The sequence below is a fragment of the Anas platyrhynchos genome, chromosome 1 (genome assembly GCF_047663525.1).
Source record: "Anas platyrhynchos isolate ZD024472 breed Pekin duck chromosome 1, IASCAAS_PekinDuck_T2T, whole genome shotgun sequence".
NCBI classification, from domain to species: Eukaryota; Metazoa; Chordata; class Aves; order Anseriformes; family Anatidae; genus Anas; species Anas platyrhynchos.
This window is the reverse complement of record NC_092587.1, coordinates 72,640,721-72,662,301: the sequence shown is the minus strand read 5'-3', so window position 1 is coordinate 72,662,301 and position 21,581 is coordinate 72,640,721. Positions and strand designations below refer to the sequence as shown.

General features: G+C 42.1%; 1 protein-coding gene across 10 annotated transcripts in view; it reads left to right on the top strand.

Annotated features, from left to right (window-relative positions):
• The window catches only part of PRR5 (proline rich 5), a 100,680-nt gene extending 79,313 nt beyond the window's left edge, over positions 1 to 21,367 (top strand). For all 10 annotated transcript variants that reach the window (XM_021278456.4, XM_038173373.2, XM_072041413.1 and 7 more), the window contains 2 exons: positions 9,816 to 9,954; positions 12,967 to 21,367. In XM_021278456.4, the coding sequence (XP_021134131.1) occupies positions 9,816 to 9,954; positions 12,967 to 13,517 (690 nt within the window). In that variant the 3' untranslated portion in view covers positions 13,518 to 21,367. The remainder of the gene's footprint in view (positions 1 to 9,815; positions 9,955 to 12,966) is intronic.
• Positions 21,368 to 21,581: the final 214 nt, after the last annotated feature.

Here is a 21,581-nt window from a genome sequence, read left to right as displayed (position 1 = left end):
TTGAGGTTATTCTGATTTAAAGAAACTGAGTATTTGATGCCTAAGTCCTGCTTTTCATGTTTCCACCAGTAAATATACCTAGTTGCGAACACATGCTAGCATAGTTTTAGGGTTTCACCGAAAGTGGGCCCATCGTGAACTATTGGCCCCCTCACAAGGGCTGAGGGCTTTCTCAGATAGGGGAAGCAGTTTTCTTTCAGCTTGTCCTGGTCTGCAAAGGTGGGCCCTCCACTTTCCTCAGCCTAGGTGTGTTTTCTCACTCTGTCTCTTGGCTGCTACAGAGAAACCCCCATGGGTAAAGGGCATAGTTCAAGTGGATCAGGTTCAGCTTCATCAAAACAGACTTGCGCAAATCAAAACGTAGTCCATGCTTGAAGCAATTTTCATTCTGTTTTGAGTCTGCTTCCTAAGGGCTTAAATGTCTGAGTTGGCTGACTGGGATGAAAATAGCATGAATCACTGGGGAAAACCAGGAGGAAATAACTGAAATTTTCTGTTCAGGGTGGCAGCACGGATGAGTGGGCTGCAAGTAGGACCCAGCAGTTTAAACTCCCAGTCCTCAACCAGGGTGTTTCTTTTTACCCAGATGTCTTTTCAAAAGACAGCTATTGATCACATAGTCTCTAAATGAACTTCAGAGTTGAACTCAATGTCTGTATGGGACTTGAAGCTCTCAAATGGGAAGTCTTCCAGAAATGCTGAACCTCATTTAAGCTGGTGGAAGAACATCAGGATTTCATCAACATAAATGGAAAAAGTTATCACTCTTTCCATTTCATACTCTCACCCTTGTTCAGAGGATTCATTAGATTAGCTAGTTCTTTATTTCTGGGAACTAGTAATACTATCAGTTATTCACCATCTTCATCTCAGTGGTTAAATATTTTCTAGCACAGATTCTTTACACTTAAGGGCTACTGCAAATTCCCATGTGGTAGGTTTTTATGTCACCACTTGCCAGAAATGCCAACATTTTCTATGAGAAAGCCCATATTGTGCATACCCTGTATCCTTTTTTGTTCTTCCACACACTTTGCCTGTTCTCATTGTTAGCAACAAAATGTTGAATTTAGTGATCTTTTGGTCTAATGCTGAGTGGCTGATTCAATGCACTGTGTTGCCCTTGGTGTCAAGATTGGGAGGGTCACGATGTATCCACATGCTTAGGGCATCCTCATTCTGATTATGGAGCCCAGACAGTTGCTGCAGGGGATATAAGAACAAGATCTGTGACTTTTTCAGCGGAGTGTTGTGCAAGTCAGCTGAAGATGGAGAAGATGTGAGGAGGAGAGTCAAACACGGTGGTGCTGAGTAGTGCAGTAAGAGCAGCAGTTCTTGCAGACTGTGCACAGGAGGACAGCCTTTGCTCTTTGGACAACAGTCAGTGCTCCTGAAGCCACTGTAATATCCTCCAAAGCATGAGACTGGGTGGGCTTGGTCAATGAAAATCCTACAGTGTTTTAGAGACAGAAGAACTGTACAGACAGGGACCACTCCTGAAGCCTGTTTTTAAACAAGTAAACCTTAGCGTAACTTCACTGCCAATGGTTTGACTGTGATCGCTGCAAGATCAGTAAAAATTAGATGATGCTGTAAAACATCTGAGGTAAAAAAGGAACAGTTTTAATTACGTGTGTGTGTCTATCCAAAGGAGGATGGAAGGATGCAGACCTCAAACCTAGAGTGTGACCCATAATGTAACTGGGAGCACAGAGCTACACTGCTGGTGGTGCATGTGGCCAGGACTGGTGGCCCACCAGTCACCATGTCCTCCTGCAGTGATTTCATGCCTGCCCTGAGCTGAGGTTGCTGCTACATTGCTCAAATTTGGAAAGGCTAGATATGAAGCCATGAAGAGCATTACACACCCCAAAGTGGGTTAAGAGGCAGTCATGGCTTGTGAGGGCAGTGTTCCTCACCTCTTGCAAGCAAGGCTGCTGCTATCTCTCTGACTAACATAACAAGCAGATCTTGCTGCCCTGGTCAGCAGGGTGTGTGCTGCAGTCTGTACACCTTTATCAGTTCTCCACCAGCAGGGCTGGCTGAGTAATGTGTATTTTTGATATAAATACTGTTCTGTCTGCCTTGTGGTATGTCTTGTGACTTTTAATTTCATTTTTCTCTGTGTGTAGTTAGGCAACTGTTATTATCCGGTATTTGTCAGATTATTGCCACTGCATGTGTGTCAGTCATACTGATTTAGTCCATTGCCAGTTAAAGAGAAAAATGCATTTCTCAATGTATTTTTCTTTCTTCCAAGGAATCTGCTGCTTTTAGGCAGAGAATAGCTACATTTCTTAGCTGTTTTCCTGTGTGATTAAGCCAGGGCAGTTTTTGAGGCCAGGACCTCATTTTGTATTTGGACTTGACCCTGTGAATGCTTCCTGCAGCATGTTTCCTTTCACATAGCACTAGATCAGGACTGCTTTTTGTTGGTAGGCCAGGGCAGAGGCCAATGGTTAAGGGTGCCCCAGCAGGGGCACCTGGTAGAACTGCACCCACATCAACCACGGACACTGTTGTGCCACCCTCATGTGCTGTGTCACTGCTGTCCCAGCAGGGCACCTGGCTGGGCTTCAGGAGGCCTCATTGCTTTGCTCTGCCCGATCTGACCCAGGGGAAGACAGATACATACATATATATATATATATATATATATATATATATATATATTAATTTAAAGGCTGCCCAGCAGTTTGTCACAGCTGAAGCAGGTTGTAGCCTTGTATACCAATACTTACTCATGTAAACATGATGATCAGTTGAAACACGAAAGCTGAAGCTGAGTGCTGCAGTCATTTAATCAATGACTAGCAGATACTTGAGCATGTCTGCACTCACAGGCTGGGCTGTAGTAATCAGCCCATTATGTCACCATTACGCCTCGTTGTTGGGGTGCACTTAATGCTGGAAATATCTTTTCACGTGTGATTTATTAGGTAAATGGTCCTATAATACTCTATTGCTAAAGAGGGAAATGAAAAGCAACTGACTGAGACTACCATTTCTGGCTGTTACTAGTGGGGGAAGCTATTAGAAGTGGAAACTGAAGGACCTTTCATAAATACTGAGCAAAACTCTGTTACTGTTGGCCATGTAGAAGCAGTTTGGCATTTAATAGTTGTTTATGATTATTTTCACGCACAGAGGAGTGAGGAGCACATGGGGCAAGTTACAGTTGACCAGAACTCAGAAGCATGCGGTACAGGTGCATGCAGGGGGCTTAGTGCAGGAGCCCAGCAGATGACAGGGAGCTTGTGCAGAGCTAAGGATGGATGTGGGGTATTAGGACAGAGCAAGTGCAAGGGGATGAAGTGAAGGGTTGAAACAAGAGGAGTCAGGTACGAGAAACTGCTGGCCATGTGGAAATCCAGCCAAGACACTGTGCTTATGTGCTCAGTGTCATCAAGACGGTGAGGCACTGCAGGATTTTTAGGGTAAGCCATTTTTCAGCCAGTGTAACCCAGCAATCCCCAAGATTTCAAGAAAGTTGGATGATGTGATGAAAAAAAACATTTTTTTGCTTGTGGTTGCTCTGCCTATCAGAAGTACTTGAGAGGAAGATTTTTGTCTTTGTTCCACGTAGTGCTGTGCTAACAAGCGTGTGTGAGCAGGCTGCAATTCATGCATCAACAGTGGAGAAACTCATGCCGCCTGCTCCATGGCCCAGGAGTAGTCTCTGCACATAGAGCTGTTTTTTTAGTCTCCCTAGGCAGGTTATCAACGGTAAGTGCTTGCTACCATTTTCTGCCACCAAACAGTAACGTTTTGCTACCTCTTTGCCCATAAATGCAGGTGGAAAGGAGTTGCGTAGCTTTTCATCCAGTTTTTGGGCTGAGAAATGAGAGGTATAAGCAGCAGGCAATACACAAAACCAACTCCCTTTTGGATGCACATGAGGGTTTCACAAACCAAGTTTTCTCCACAGGATGTTCTGCATCTGCTTACAGGAATATGGGAAGCCTAAAACTCTGTCCAAGTTTATCCAGGCTGCCCAACAAGATGTACCAGACTATCAGCAATCTGCAGTTTATCATGGCTGCGACTCTTTGCAGATTGTTTCACATCTGGGTTCTTTAGAAAAGCCTGAGGAAGCCCAGTAGCCAACACAAGGTGAGAAGTGATTAATTTCTGGGATCCTTTGTGACTCACAGCGTGAATGCCTCCCCAAATGGTCGAGCATGGTGTAACAGGGCACGTGGTTGTTGAACTAATAACGTGGCTAGAATCACTGTGTCACCTCCCTACATGTTTCGCCAAAGAAATTTGGAAGTGCTGGTGCTATCAGGTTATATTTTAAGTGTCCTTGTTACTGAAACTAAAAGAATTTCAGTTATTGTGATGAACGAAAAGACAGAGATGGAGTCTGAGGGAGTATGCGGTAATGACTGCCTCAGTGCATGGGGGCAGAGGCTGCAGGCACACTTGCATCTTACTCGTGGTGACTTAGGTGGAGGGCTGATCTACCAGCCTTTGTGCCAGTGTCAATCTTGGCTGCCTATGAAGAAAAGAGCAAGACATTAAAAATACGTATCATAGGATACAGAAATAATGAATTCTATTCTAATTGTGATTATGGTTGTTTCATTGCCACGGTAAAAAAAGTGAAGACATTTGATACTTTTTTTTTTTTTTTTTTTTGTGAGAAAAGTAGTGGCAAATGTTACTGAAACAGAGATTATATTTCTGGAAGGTTTTCAAGTTGTATAGTCTACACTTAGATAAAATGTTTGTAATGGCTTAATAATAGGCTTAATAATATTGTTGTTAATACATGTGCAAAAGGTTAAATCAATAAATTTTAACCTCAGGCAGGTTTTAAGGTTGCATTCGAGGAGGATTCTCAAGTTCTTAAATGCCTGTCTGGACTGAAGTCCACTTCAGCTTGACCTTGAGGCTTAGAGAAGCCCTGTGCATTTAAAAAGAAGGTTGTGGCTTTAAGTGGGCTTATTAAAGCCCCCACTATTCTTCTGACTGTATCTATTTATTAGCCGTACCAAAAGATGAATTAATCACCTACTCTTTCCCTTGTGCTATCAAATGAAGCCCTTGTGTCCCTTAAAAAGTCAATAGGAGTTTGTGGCTAGCTTACTGCATTAATAGGGATGGAAACCTGAGTAGTTCGGTGCCTCCATCCTTGCTGGAATTACTGTTTTTGACTCGTGGAGTTTATTCCCAAACACAAGGGATGACTGGTCTGGCAGACAGGGGACAAGTTCCAGATGAGAGGGCAGAAAATTCGTAAAAGAGCTGCATTAATAACCTGTGGTCTTCCATGTATATGACCCTTCTGGGAGAGCTTACAGATCTATGTATCAAAAGCAGTAGTGCATAGGGTCCCTTTAATGCTTTCAAACTTCAATATACCATTCTCTGTTACCAAGTGATTTAATTACAAGTTAATGAAGTCAGGGATTTGGATACTGTGTTACATGCAGAAATTCATGTCTATTGTCTTGATGCTGAGTACAAACCTTTTCCGTTTGCAATGATATTCACATATTCAGGACTCACATTCCCATTATCCATGCCTTTAGAGTAGGGCAGACTCTTGTCATAACAGTGCACTATAATCCTTCCAAAGATAATGAGATGTCTCTTGCATTTCAAAACAGTGTAACCAAGATCAGTGTAACCAGCAGCTACACTCTTCCATAAGTACTAAGGTATCTGCAGCTGTTTGATATTGAGCTATTTTGGCCCTTTTTTTATTTTTCAGTTGAGAAATAAATAGGTCAGGCAAGGCCTTGAAACAAGTTTAATAGATACATCTAACATTTTTAGAGAAGTATGAAACTCTCCTGCTAAAATGAAATTGAGCTCATGAAAGGGCAGACTTATCTTTTAAAATAAATTTTTGCATGTCAGCAAAGTGAATATTGTATTAAAGATAAGAGTAGAACCTCTGTTCTACTGATAATGTTCTATGTTTTTTTCCTTCCAAATTACAATATAGTTACCTGCAAGCTAAGCAGCCAGCCTGCTAGATCTCACTTTTGCTTTATTGCTACTTAGTGACATACCATACAGTAAGTATAAGAATCATGAGTTGCCAAAATAACAGGAAAACACTTTTTTTTTTTTAATTGGTGACTTGTAAGCCATGACATCCATTTCTCAGAAACTATAGTGATTTGGGTAACAATCCCAAGTTGGCTTTAATTTAAAGCTAATTTTACCTATATAAGCACAATCACATACTTATTTGGTAAAAGGCCTATAAAAGAATTCACAAATCTTCATGTATATATAGATATCTATGTAGAAATATGTAGAGGTATTTATAGTATAGGTATCTATACATCTATATGTATACCTGTATAGGTATATTGACATATATTTATATGAAGCAATTGTAGTCATTTGCTCCATGCTAAAACTTCCACCAAAAGTTCCTTTCACTGAATGAGAGGGTGTGACACAAATGAGTGATTTCACATGTGGCACAGTGGATGCTGAAGATAAGAGTTTGAATGAATTCTTGGGTTCATTCTCTCACTCTGGTGGGGAGAAGAATTTAAATGAACTCTTGGGGCTGGCAGCTAAAGCAAAACAGAAGCTTCCTCTGATGTACTAAAACAGATCTGCATGAGGAGGTGTCCACCCCTTCCCTGAGAAGCTCCTCATCCATGGTACAGCAGGGACCAACTGGCTGAAGGGCAGGCTGGTGACCAACCAAGTCACCATTTGCCACCCTGTCCCTGAGCAGAGGCTGTGGACAGGTGGAGGTGACTCCAGCTTGCTCTGAGCCTACAGGTGCTCCTCTGGGCCACTCTTGTAAATAAGTGATGCTTTCATTCGGGTCATGTGGAGAGGCTGGGTTTGAAAGTCCTTGCTGAATCAATATGCATTTGTACTTGTATTTGGTTAAACAGAGGCTGGCAGAATAAGTTTGTCATTGAATAACACGGCAGAAAGAAATGGAGGAGAAATGCCGTTTTTACATGATCAGTATGTGGTGTGCAGCCTGTTACTCTCCTGCTCTAAACAGGGGCTGCAGCCACAGTACTGCATCTAAACCATTAGAAAAAATGGATTAAGGGAACTGCCCTGTCTAGCGCCTTCAGGAAGGCCAGTAACAACAGCTGACACAGGAAGGATGTTACAAGTGGATATAGCATGTTTGTGCCAAGATGCAGAGCTGAAGGGAAGTCATTGCAGCTCCGGTGGACACCAGATGTTTTATGACTTATCAGTGTGCCTTAGAAAGCATCCTGTGGATGATGGCAAAATGGAGGAATAAGACTAATGCCTGGCTGTGTTGATAGTGGGTGATTTTACATTGTAAAAGTGATATTTTGTGGCCTCTTTACTCGGCAGGTGGTAACTAAAAGAAGATGAAGTGAAAAAGGGGCTGGAGACATGCACTGCTCATAAAGATACGGAGTGGAGTTGAGTGCAGGACTGAAGAAGCTGCTGTGAGTGGTTAGGGAGGTGGGATTTTAAGAGAAGGGGGCATTTCCTGTGCCAGGGAGCAAGGAGGGGGGGAAACAACAACAACAAAACCTTCTCAGGCAATGTGAGATAGATAGGAAATCAGACTGTTAAGATGCCACTGAGCAAGGAAAGTTTTATCACTTGTATCACAGTTCTTCAAGCGGTCAGGGTTATTTCATGGGCAGCGTGGTATGAGAGGACTACTGGGTTTCATTCTCCACAGTTGGTGTTTAGCTACCCTCTTTCACAAGTACCGAAACTACTTAAGTGGCAGAAAAGTAAAGAAAGCCTTACCACAAAATCATGGTATGAGCAATGCTAACCATCACTTGTCTTTGCCACCAGTATTATATTTCACATTTGAGAAACTGGCTCCGGTGGTAATTGGAGTGGCCATCTGGAGTGGGTGGCCTCATGTCCTAATCTTTGTCAGTGGGTTATGAACTTGATGGGGTGATGAATATGCAGCAGGGCAGTAGGGATGTTGCTCTTCTAAGGTCTGGAAGGATCTTGGCTAAATACCAGCAAGATGGGAGGGGGAATCCTGGTGCAAATCTCAGTACAAGAAAAGTAGCCTTCCTCCTGTTTTTTGAAACCCTTTCTCTGATGGAGGCCTCAGTAACTTTGAAATAATATGTGCACCTTCACGAAGCCTTTTTAATTATTCCTGTGTTATTTTTATCTAGTTTTAGTTGTCAGGATAGTTGTTGGTTCATTCTGCTGATATTTCGGTGTTTGCAAGCTTTCAGATTCACTGCATTTGCCCTTGTATTCATATTTGTATTTGTGAATCTCCAAAAGTCTTACAGGACATAGCATGTCTCCAAAAATTGTTACTCATTATTTAAAGCCTGCTGAATCAGAATTTAGATTCTATATGTTTTCTGTTGGATTTATTTTCTATTCATAAACTTCTGTTAGGGAATGCCAGCTGGGATTCAGGCAGCACAGCAGCCAAGGGGTGAAGCAAGCCTTTCACAAGCACACTGCAGGCCGATTCTCATTGTAGACACTGTTTGGTGAATCACACTGAGCAGCAAATGCATCCAGAATATCAGGATCTTTTCATTTACTGAAGGAAGTGTTGCAATTTTACTCATTTGATCTTTGTGTTGCTCTCTAGAGGCTTTCATCCCAAAATGTTTTTTCTTGGAGTTTTATAGTGTTTCAGGGCTATATTACAAAACCTGGAGTTCAACTAAATTCAAGCAAAATTCCCACTGAGTATTTAGGATTTTAATTTTGCAACAAGATATGCCAAACCTACATCATATGTGAATACACTTCAGGTAGCAAAAGGTTATGAGTATATAGGGCTCTGCTCAGACAGCACAGGAGCATATATGCTGCAGTTGTAAGTGGAAAGGAGCCTACAGCTCTGCAGGATTTGTCTGTCACCTCCACAGCCATACAAGTCCATTTGTGGGTGGAAGTGCAGAGTTAAGAGCTAAGGGCAAAAGGTTTTTGCCTTTGGGTAGATCTTACCATTCTTAGTTTTAATGTGACTTTTGCCTGGATTTTTTGATTTTTACCTCCCTTGCGCTGGGGCAAGGAGAGAGATGAAAACCTCTTTGCTCTAATTTTTTTTTGTTTAAAATATCCTGGAAGAAATAATTCTGAGTCAGTTTCACCTTTTACTTAATCTTGTTTTATAGCTTAGATGGCAGTGACACCGTGTGGTACCAGCCACTGGTGCAGTACTTGGCGGAAGCTGCTCATCTTCTTGTTCAGGAAGCCAGTGCAGAATTGCAAATAACAAAACGTCAAGGGATGGTTTTAATTGATCTTTGCAAACCTCATCCTTTGTTCTCCTCGAGTGCCTTTGCACTAAGCAGGTTATACCAGGAAGGAACAGCCTGGAGATGAGACAGGGAGGTGTCAGGCTGAGTGTTAGGAAAGGGTTCTGCACCCAGAACATGGTTGGGCAGTGGAATAGGCTCCCCAGAGCAGTGGTCACAGCACTGAGCCTGACAGAGTTCAAGAAACATTTGGATAATGCTCTCAGACATAGGGTCTGGGTTTTGTGTGGTCCTGTGTGGAGCCAGGCGTTGGACTCCATGATCCTTGTGGGTCCCTTCCAGCTCAGGATATTCTATGATTCTATACCTTTCTGAAAGCCTGGATTTTAAACTCCTGGAAATAGATACTGGCTCCTTCCGTGCATCTGTGTAGTGCTGTGTGGTGAGTCTCTGGTTCTACTCATATCTCTTGGCTTTACAGTAAGACAAATCAGGTGTAGAAACAAACCAGTATCACATCTCAGTGTACCTTTGCTATGTATGGCTTGCTGCCTGCCTGCTTCCTCTTGTGAGCAAGGAAAGCTTGCAGTTGGAGGAGACAGCACTGATCTTGTGTTTTGTTTTGTTTTTCTATTTCAGGGTGTTCATGAGTCAAAAGGTGTGACTGAAGATTATTTGAAACTGGAATCTCTGATCCAGAAAGTGGTTTCACCTTATTTAGGCACATATGGCCTGTATTCCAGCGATGGACCCTTCACACACTCTTCCTGTATTTTGGGTAAGAATAACAGTGGCTTGATTTGATATAGCACAGAGGGCATCACTAAAACCTTGGTCCACACTGGGCCAGGGCCCACACGAGAGGAGACTGTTGGTACTAGCGCAGTGTGGCTGTGCTCTTTTCATGCAATTTACAAAGTTACAGTGACTTGCCAGTGGCAGAAGTTGAAAGCAGATCATCATAACAGCACTAAATTGCTTTAAATCTATGAATCTGGAGTGGGTTTAGCTTTTCCATTCTATCTTTTAAGGAGGGAGTTTTAACACAGGATGCTTTATGGACATTTTAAGAAGCCATTTTAAGAGTGCTGAATAGTGTCTGTTAATTAGTGCTCAAAGATCACTAGCTTGTTTAAAGCAGGAAAGAGTAGGAATTTGTCTTAGAAAAGACTAAACTAAATGATAAGCCATTGAATATGTAATATGTCTCTGCAAAGTGGAAGGTAATAAGCTGTTCTCCATTCCACTGGAGATAAGAAGAGTGGAATGCACATAGCAAGGGAAATCTAGATTACCTGGAAGGGAAAATCTCTAATGTTGCATTGATTAGGTGCTGGAATAAACACCTATGGAGACTGTTGATTCTTCACTATGGTAGGTGCTATTTACATGCCACATACACAGCATCCATAAGGACCAAGGTGGCTAGACATGGTGCTACCTGATGGCAGAGGTTGATTGGATGACTTTCTCAAGTTCCTTCCAGATTATTGTCTAGGATTCCTTGTGTTCAGAAGCATTTGGTGACTTCTGTGAAGGTAAGATTAGGCCAAGATGAAAGTCTTTTAAAAATTCCCCTGAATAATTAAATCTGTTGAAAATGCAAGGGGGATGCTACTGTAAGTCAACAAGCAAATATGGTAGTACCCAACTATTTTAATGTAAATACTGTGATGGTCTGCTTGAATAGAGAAAACAGAGGAGAAAATAAGTTTGTGTGTTTTCTATGCAGCCAATTTCATCTATTTGTTTGTCAGAAATGGTCAATAAGGTAGCTAATTTTCCCCTGAAGCTGAATAGAAAAAATGGTTATATTGCAATAGGTGTTTAAGAAACAAATCAGTTTTATGTGAATTAATAGAGGCCGGTTATTTATGGAAAATGGTTTAGGATAACTACTTTGTATTCTGTGCTTGCCATTAAAAGCCACAAGCATTTAAGAGGAACTCCAAATTGCTCTCTGAATAAAAGCTTGTATGTCAGGATGGAAAAAAATGCACTCAGGGAGAATAAAACTTCATTGAAATGGATTATCAGAAAATAAATGTTATGAGTGCAGAAAATAGGAAGGTTTAGTTGGACTGGGCACTTTGCCTTGCTGTGGTGTAGATCTGTAGGAATACCCCTGAATAGTTCTTACTCTAGTCAGTGAACCTGGATCCAAGGGAGCTGAGAGAAGAGGTCTCTCTGTTGCTTTTGAACCAATGTGTCTAATCCTGTCCAGCTATTTTGACAGTATGATTTAAAGTTCCGATATATTTTCTGTGGGACTGATGAGGCCCTTGATCCCTTTTCTTGCCCATCTGGCCTGCACAGCCTTCCCCTTCAGCCAGAGCTTGGTGTGACCAAAAAGCTAGAGTTCCTGTAGCAGGGCTGCCCCTCATCTATTTGCCAGGTCTTGGTTCAGTTGATTTTATTGCTGAGGCAAAAACATCTGCAAAGTGCAATCTTAAGTACAGAAACTTTCTTTATTAGTAGCAGTAGTAGTACAGCATGTGATTAGAATTTGTGTCCAGATAAGCAACTAAGAATAATTTGAGAAGAGAAAGGCATCTGTAAATGGTTTATAGGGAAACGTGGGCTTTCATCCTAACTCAGAGTTGTGTTTTTTTTTATTTGCAGTGGCTATGGTTGACTGCCAGGTTATAATTCAGTTCCTTTTCTTGGCCCTGTCCCTTGCATGGGGATGGGAAAGTGAGAGTGGAAGGGAGAGAGTTTCAGAAATGAGATACAGTAGTCACACCACTGATATTTTTAGCATAAGTGAGGCAGAGTAACAAAATCAGCAAAGTATTTGCATGATGATCATTTTGATCTAGCTGCAGGAGAGCGCTCCAGACCTAAACCACTGGTGCAGGTTCTCCGTGCTGATTTGCTGCCACCTACTGCTCATTCTTCGGAAAGAACCCACTTGGTTAACAACTGCATTAATAAAATTGCTGCTGGACTGAGTGCGGGTTTGTTTGCCAGCAAGGTTGCTCTGGGCACTGCCCTCCAGTTACCCTTTCCAAATTTTCTTGGTGCTCTCTCCTTGCGTGGTCTCCGAACAATGCTTTGAATCAAATTTTTTCTGTAATGATTTAGTACAGCTGTATGTTGTAACATGTGCACCCCAAATTTGGAGACCTGATTTTCCCAGGGTAGGTGGCAGGTTCTCTGCTTTCTTAGGCAGATTGGTGGCACTGTCTCTGCAGTGCACTTTTGGTTTCATGTGAAGAAATTAGGTTTTGAAAGCACAAGTGGAAGTAAAGTTAAATAAAAATCAGTGCCACCAATCCTAAGGCCAAAGTCAGATTTCTACTAGAAATTAGTTATGACCTTTATAGACAGAACAAAATTTGACTTTCTGTAATTGCTTTAAGAAAGCATTTGTAAATGTACATCAAGTCTTCTATGATATTTACTGTTTTTACTCCAGCAGTTGAAATTGTATGAATTTTCCAGGGAAGTTGTCGAGTCTCCTTCTCTGGAGATATTCAAGACCTGTCTGGATGTCCACCTGGGCAACCTGCTCTGGGGAACCTGCTTTGGCAGGGGATTCTGTGAATATAAGGGAATTTTCAGCTCTTTTTTTTTTTTTTTAATAGCTTTGGGGTATTCAATATGATAAGGAAGTCTAGGAAATCTGAAACATAAGTATCTATAACACCATCAAAATGTATTCTTTCAAAAATGTCCTTTCATAGAATAAAAGTTTATGAATATTTGGGCCTTGACTTTTCTTTTGAACGCTTGTAATTATACATAGGAGGCTTTATTGATATTACTCTGTATCTTTCTCTGTTTACAGAGAAGCGGTTCTTCAGGCGCTCCAAGTCAGGTGACATCCTCACCAAGAACCCCGTGGTGCGGTCAAAAAGTTACAATAATCCACTGTTGACACCAGTAGCTGAGTATGAAACTGAGGGCATGGCTGCCAATGGAACAGGCATCCGAAGGCACTCTGTTTCAGAAATGACCTCCTGCCTGGAGCTCCAGGGGTACTCCAACCTCACCACCGTAATGGACAATGGTTCCAAGAACTCCATGACAGCCACGAAAAACTCACTGTCAGGAGATCAGGAAAGGTCAAGTGCTGGGTCAGTGGAATGCTCTGGCAAGCTTGGCACAGCTGAGCAACAGAAAGGACTCTTCCACTCAATGGATGACCCACACAGGTCTTTTGAGTTGGACAGGGACCCATCCTTGATTCCAGTTCCTTCTTCTAGCCCTGAGAACATAGTGGATCAAATTTTAGAGTCAATTGACTCTGATTCTGAAGGCATTTTTATTGATTTCGGCCGAGGCTGTTCCAGTTCATCAGCATACAATGTGGACGTGAACAGACAGAGCATCATGTGAAGAACATCGGGATACAGACCTTGGGTTTTAATATTATATATGAAAACTACTAACGCGTTGAGCCAGACTGTGGACAAACTATACATGTCTAGGGCAGAACCTGTGTTGTAGGTTATCACAGCTGTATTGAAGTATATAAACACAACAGTTTACAAGCGGGAATCTATTGCAGGGGAGAAGAAACCTCAACCACTTCTCCATGTCCCCACCACTGCAGTCTGATTTCTTACTGTCTTTCTAAATTTAGGGATTCACAAACTGAAAAGTGTCTGCTAAAATGCTGTTAGTGCAACTGGCAGCGTTTATTCAGTAATACAGCCTAGTAAATTACTGTGTTCACTATTAATTTTCTCAAGAGATTCCTGTAGAAGGGCAAGTTGTACTCTGAACTGTAAGACATCAGCCAGAGCACAAAACCATATCCTTTTAAAAAGAAAAAAAGTCTGTGGCCCTTCATGCCACAGAATATGGTGATAAAGAAGTCTCTTTTAACCTTTTCTTGTACATCTTGTGTGCACTCCTTTGCCCAACAGTGAGTTAGAGTTCTCAAAGAAAGGCAAATAAACAGAAATGCGCTACCTGATGTCATGCAATGCTTGATGCTGTTTCACAGCCAATGCCTTGTGTCTGTAAGAGAGTTGTCATGAAACTGGTTTTTAAGACCATGTTAATTTGCTCTGAATATGGCACTTTCAAGAAATCTGCGTACTACTGACTCATGGAGCATCCATTGTATGGAGAGGTTTCAGCAGAATTCAACTTAATTGTTTCCTAAATAAATAAAAATATGGCCTCTCAGTGGAAATCCTCATTATATATTTATATTCTTAAAGGAACACCATAATGCCTATACTGTAAATTATGTATTGATACTCAGGGATTGTGAGCCTTGCAGCTCTCCTAATCCTGAGTACTTTCCACTGTTCGTCGCTAGCAGTAATAGGGTATGAGAGATGTGTCAGTGGTTTTACAGCAGATTGGTACATATGATACCAATGTTAACCAGAAATCCTGATGCCTGACAGATTTTGACCAGATGGCTTTGCAGTCTATGCAGTGTTGCTTGAGGTCTCTCTGTTCCAGGCATCTCTTCTGGTGCTGAGAGGCAGTAGACCCCAACAGAGCTGCTCAGCAAAGATGGACATCCATTTGGTGTGTCAGGGCCTGGTTCTTAGCTCAGACATTCAAGGACTCTCCAGCTTTGCTCTGCATTTGTGCTGCTGACCCCAAAATTCACCAAACCTGTCCCCAGATTTTGATTACTAGGCCTCTAGTGGGGCCTAGGCTCGAGGCCCTACTTCTGATACTTAATTTCCTTTGGCTTTGCTACTCAATCTTCCTGAAAACAGCTCAATCTCTTGCTACCTTCCTGCTTCTGTGCTGGAGTTTTCAGCCTCCAGAGGGATATCCAGGCTCCCCATAACACAGGGATTTGAGAACCTCAGAAGCCAGCTGACGAAGGAACCCCAGAAATACGGTAGGGGGTTCAGTGTCTAATTTGTGTTTGGCATGTTCAGCTGTGCAGCTTCCCCTACTTTAGGCACTTACATCAGACTTCTTTTCTTTTACACAGAGATAAGCAATTTCTTTCATGTCCCAGTAGTCCCAAATCTAACAACCAAGGAACACATCCTCGTGGGGAATGTGAGCATTCAGACCCAAGCAGGTTGCAAGAGCAACTCCAGTGACTGAAGGAAACTTTGATGCTCAGTGAACAGAATAGTTTAGGAGTCAGGCCCTCTAGCCCTCTGGATGTACAACTTAAAACCACAGATGATTAGACCACCCATTTGGCTGCTTTCTGACTGTGGTGAAGCCTCTCATCCCACAGTTCTGCCCCGTGGCATGCCCAAGAGCACTTCAGTCCTGGTGGGGCTGAGCAACCTGGCAGCAACCTCACAGCTGAGGCTTCCCAGGATCATACCAACTGGAGTTGGTGCTGCCAATAGGAGTTTGCCCACACTCTCTTCAGATAGGGAGCAGAGGGGGCCTGCAGTCTCAAGTCATGTTTGAGGCCACAGTTGGCCTTGTATAAACAACAGGAGAGAGAGAGGAGGTTGAGCTGTACTTGGATCCAATATATAAAGGATCAGTGACTCCCAAAAATGGAGAGCTCCCATTCTGTTCTCTCTCTCTCTCTTTTTATTTTTTCCCTCTTGATTAGTTACTGTCCTCAGCCCATGCCCTCATTCCTTCAGGCACGGTTCTGTTTCCTGAATTACTGTGTAGGTTCGAGAAAGAGAGTAACTACTGCTTTGTTCTAAGGACATGATGCAGGGGAGGACAAAACAGATTCAAGTCCATACAAGAAAAGTTATAAAGCAGCATATCAAGATCTGTGCACACCTTCTTCTTTTAGGGAACATTAAATGAAATGAGAGTCATAAGTTTATTTGATCACTAGGGAATAATTAAGCATAGTTTAAACTCAGAGGAGAAAGGGACTGCTAGGACCCTTCCCACCTGAACTTCTGCACAGTTAGTGTCGTCCTCCTTGGTTGGAGATGTTGAATCCCCCAGTATGCTGAGAATGAAGTAACCTCTCCCACCTTGCATACATGGAGCTACTGAATGAAAATCCTCCACAAGCTGTTTTAAAAGGTTACTTAGGGATAGGATTCAAGACTAATTCAGCTATCACAGAGTATTGTATCATCACAATCCAGCACTTGAATCTAGCTTTTACATTTCTAATTCTTATACTTAATGTGGACTCTTCTGAGTCAAAACTATCAGCAGAAGGATCTTCTTTCTTTAACAGCAGGACCACACTGGGGTTGTGATGGAAAGAACAGCAGAAAAACAAAGTTAAAGCCCAGCCCAACCCCCATACCTGTGATTATCAGCAGTGATAGGGTTGAACGAGTATTTAAGGAAGTTGAATGGAGACCTGTTAATTGTTCTTAGGTGGTGAGATGTTCTATAAGCTCTGTTGAGCTGAAAGTAAAAGATTATCTTCTTTAGGATGAAGAGGATCCTAATTGGCTTGCATTAAAGTAAATTAACCAGATGGTGCTGTAATGGACCAGGCTGAGTTCTGCTGTGGTTTAGAGCTAGCTGAACTAAATTTGCATCTCTGCTAGCATATGAGGTGCTTAAAGAAGTCTTTTTTGTCTGCTTTGTAAAAGCTTCTTCTGGGGTAATGACTAAAGAGGGAGCAAACCCCTTCTAACTCTAAGGGTTCAAGCTGCATTTTCAGGACTATTTGTTTGATTAAACGAAGCATTAGACTCAGCAGGCTTGCTGTGAAGAGCCTGAAAATCTGAAGTTGGAGTGAAGTTCCTTACTGTAATGGTGATAGGGTGGCTTTTTGCCTCTCTTTGAAGTTCATATTAAAGCATGCAGGCAGATATGACTGTAAACTGAAAAAAAATGGGTATGGTGGTCCAGATAATTCCTGTGAAAGCCACTATCTCTGTTGATCTCAGAGATGAAAATTATGATCAACTCATTTCCCAAGAAGTGGCGTTACTGGTGGCCGGACAGGGTGCAGATGTGTTCTATCTTAGTGCTTTGAGCGTTTTTACTGGTGTGTTTTGTATTTGCAAGTTCACGTGTGTGAATCTGCTCGGTTTGTGCATGTGCAAGGTATAGACAGGTATGGAGTCAGACATGGCAAATTGTGTGAGTGGTGCTGAGCCCAGCATATGAAGGCAGTCAAAGCCCAGTGTGCCAGTGTTCTATGAGTTTAGATGCTCAGATGTGAGACTGTACTGACTTGCGGTGCTTCTACTAGTAAACCAGCTGCACTCAAATCAGGGATGCTGTATTCTTGGAGCCAAGTCATGGAGTCATTATGAAGGAAAAATAAATGTCAGAGAGTGGTGCAGGGTCATACCAAAATATATCTATGAAGCGATAGCTTCCAGGTTTCAAATGCTGCTGTTTGATAGTGTCCTTGTGTGCCAGTCACAGTCAGACTTTGTCCTGAAGTGGCACTCTCAGTATACCAGTTATTCCTCTCTACCCTTCCTTTGTTAAAATAAACCATGGCATCTTACCTTCTCATCCAAAAATCAAGAACTCCCTGCTCTTTCTCTGGTTGGGATGGCTTCCAAAATCCTGTGAGGGCCATACAAAGCAACAGATAGCACTTAAAATTCCTTTCATCTGGCACTGCAGGGTGAACATTGTGCAAGCAGAAACAACTGGGAGGCTAACCTAATGAACAGCTGCTAAGCGCTATGGAGAAGTAATATAGCTCCCTGGAGCACAACTGGAAATAGCAGAATAATTGACTGCAAATAATACTGCCCAAATGGAGGCCTTTTTTTATTAGAAATGGGCAAAATGACTTTCCTTTATTCAATTAGCTCCTGGCAAGCTGTTTTTGATGAGCACTTTTGACTAAAACAAATGTGCTTGTTGATACCATCTGACCTGGTAAGCTTCAGTGATAGAAGAGCTTGGAGCCTCCCCCATCTTCTAGACTTGCCCCTAGTAATGTATAGGCATGCAAATACGTCTACACATCTTCTGTCTCTGAAGCTCTAGTTAGAGATGTGTAGATTGCACCTTCTATTAGGATAGCATCCTGCAAGAGCATGTCTGAAATAGAGATGTCAGAAAGTCCTTTAAGTTAATTTCTGGCAGCAATTGTATTAATGACCTTCCTGATGTCTTGCAGCATGAACCAACACCAAAAATTCTCCTTAATCCTCTAACTGGCAGGCTTGTATGTGTCCTATTGCAGCACTTCCAGCAGCATCTAAAAGCAGTTAGAAATCCTTGTTTCCTCTAACTTAGCCTGCCCATTAAATGTGCTGCTTTCCAGCCAGCAAGAGGGAGGATGTCTCCTGCACATGAATACTCTGTCCAGTCCTGGATGCTGGAACTTCTCCCAGCTCTGGTCCACTCGCCCACTCCAAAACACAAACGCTTCTTCAGCAGTGTCAGTTGTGTGTTAGGTAAAGAGTGCAGATGTCTGCAGAAAGGTGCTTTGTTGGGCTGCAATTCCCAGCTGCCACAAGCACAGGTCAGCACTCTGCACTGGTGAGGAACAAGAGGCTTTGCTTGTGGGTTGGTTTCCTAAACAAACTTTGTGGAAGTGAAAAATTTCCTGCTTCACATGATGCCAAGGCAAGAGACTGAAAAGTGTCAATTCACAGGCATGCTGCCCTGGAAATTTCTCTTTGCACTGCCACTTGGAAAAGGTACAGAGCCTGGCCCTTTTTGGAATGAGGTGATATTGCAAACTCAAACTTGTCCCTCTTTTTTGTTGTTGTAGGTTGGGTTTTGTATGTTTTCTTTGCCTGGCGTTTAGGCATTCATTCACTCTGTGTTCTCCACCTTGAATATACAGAGATAAGACTTTCATTTGAGATTTTTTTCTCAAAGCAGCAAAAGTTTGAGGGGGGAAAAAAGTAAAACAGGTACTGCTTGAGCCAGCAGTGCTGCAGACAACATATGCAGTAATTTTAATAATACATAAATCCTTGCCACCAAGCTCTCCAGGAGAATAAACCACTTGGTTTACAATTGGAGTCTTACTTGCACCTTTCCACAAAAGGATAGAAGGGGTGGGATGTGGGGGGGGGAATCCACAATTTCTAAAACGGGAACACATTTTGCCTGGAAGAGCATTCTCATGTTGCTTTCTTTCTACTTGTCATGGTAGCTACAGCAGCAGATTGCTGCGCTTAGATATTTGTAAGCACAAGACATGGTGTTTGGCTGCTACGGTTGTACTTGCCTTGCAAGCAGCAATTTGTGTCTTCTCTGAGGAAAAAGCAACATCTGGTGGAAATGCCTGGGAGCTGGATCTGGCTCATGGCCCACCAGCATGGCAGCCTTCCTCCATTCCCCTGTGCCCTGCAGAGAGAGGGGTGGGTTGTTGTGCTTCGGTTCATAGATCCCAATTCCTCTGCAAATGGAGAAGATGATGTTTGGGACTGGAAGAGCAGGCCCGCATCTCGAGTTGGCTGCTAGGGATCTCTGAGGGACTGAGGTTAGATCAAGTGGCTGAGCTCCCTGAGATATTGAGAGAAGTGCCAAACAGTGGTTCACATGTCATTTTGGGTTGTCCCAGATGACAGCAAACTCCCCCAGGTGCTCTGCGCTGGCTTCATCAAAGAAACAGCTAAACTCAACTGGTTTTAGCAGACTCAGAGTTAGGCTGATGCAACACTTTTTTTCCAAAAATCCCTACCTGGCTTAAACCTGCTGCTTATTCCTTTCCATCACACTTGAAAGCCTTACTTCAGGGAGATCTGCAGAAAGAATTTAGTCTTGGCCTACTATCTCAGTGTCATAATTACATTGGCATTTTTTTAATATTCTTCAGGCAGGTAACTTCACTAGTAGTTATATAATGCCTATTATATATTATATAATAATTAATATTTATATTAATATAATAATAAAGTAATTATATAATAGCCTATTCTTTCACAAAAGGTGCACCCCTCAGGTCTTGTATTGCATAACTGGATTAGCAAGCTGGCTGCTCACCTGCCTGTAGCAGGATTGCTGACCTTAGAGACAAGCTGCCAGCAAGCTCTGCCAGAGCCAGAGGAGAGAGAAGGGAAAACTGGGCACATGAACAGTCTCAGGACTGCTGGGGAATGAAACTGCCAGGACTTTGTTTGTTAGCTGTCTCATTTGTAAGATGGAGTGTCTGAGGCTGAGTTTATACATCTGTTACAGAGGGTCTGCATGAGTGTTTTCACCTTAAGACTGCTAGCTCTTCCATATTTGTTTAATTTTGGTATGAAGTAATTTTTTTTTCTTTGCAAAAGTAAAGAGTTAGTCTTGGGAAGGCTTAGCTAGATCTCAAAATGTACTCCATTTATAAAGCCTAGATCTCTGAACTTTGGGTTTGAAATCATGATTTGCAGGGAATTCTTAGGGCACTGTTAACATCTTCACTTCAGTCTTGAGGTCAAATTGCTGGACTGGAACTGGGAGACTAGGATGGTTTAATTCCATGTCCTCAGCAGGATTTTTGCATAGCTTAATTCACTTAATTGTTCTGTGTATCAGTTACCTGTTCAGAACACGGGGATAGTTGTTCTTGCTATACTTTAAATTGTCAAGTGGATTGTGATTTGCTTAAAGGTTGTATGATGAAGCATGTACAATGAGAGAAGAGGAAGCAGTCTCTTAGAGAATGAGTGTAAATCAACAGGGCATCCCTATTTTTTTCTGTAATTGTTACCATCATATTCTCTTAATGTAGCTGCACCACTGACTTAGGTCTATATATGCTAAGTAATTCCTATTTATAATCCGTCACCTATCTATCTTCATGCCTTGTTTTTAATTCTTTCAATGCATGTTACTTTGTTATTGGAATCAAGCTTCTTATTGCCCATTCCTCTAAATAGTTTAGATACCTCTGAAATACCTTTTTTCCTGTTCTGAATATACTCAGGAACTCCCAGGAGCAAATCTCTCTGCTTCATATTTAATCCATCTCTTCCAGTCCAAAAAATAAATATTCCTCTTCAGAAATCAAGCCTTCCTTTTATCTACCCACTTCCAGCAGTTTTGTGGAAAATTGAGATCATAATATTCTATTCGTTATGATCACTCTAACAATTTTTTGCCAGATACAGATGTGAAACTTGCTAGTTTGTAAGTGCTTGGTTCATAACCTCAGGCATATGTTAAAACACAAATATGGTACTCATGTTCTCCAGAACAATGGCTGTGTATCATAAAAGACTCCATTTGCTGTGAATTATTAAGACACTTCATTCATAAATCTCACAAGGATGCAGTCACCTGGGATAGTAATATACTACAGGAAGCTGAAGAAGTTGGTCACCTCCTGAGGTGTCCACAGTACCCTTACATGTTAAGGTAGAGTAGTAAAAGTAGAAGTGGAAATATTGCACCCCCAAAAATGGAAGCAGAATGGCATTGGGGTATAGGAGCAGGAAAAAGATGTGAACCATTTAATGGTAAAACCTAACTGACTTAAAATGCAGCTAAAGATCTCACCCCACATCTGTGCCAACAGCTTTGTAACTTCCCTATTATTAAAACTTGATCAAGTCTCTCTGGGGGAGAAGGGTGAACAGAAATTATTCCAAAAGAAAAACTGTTACAGAACTGAGAGGA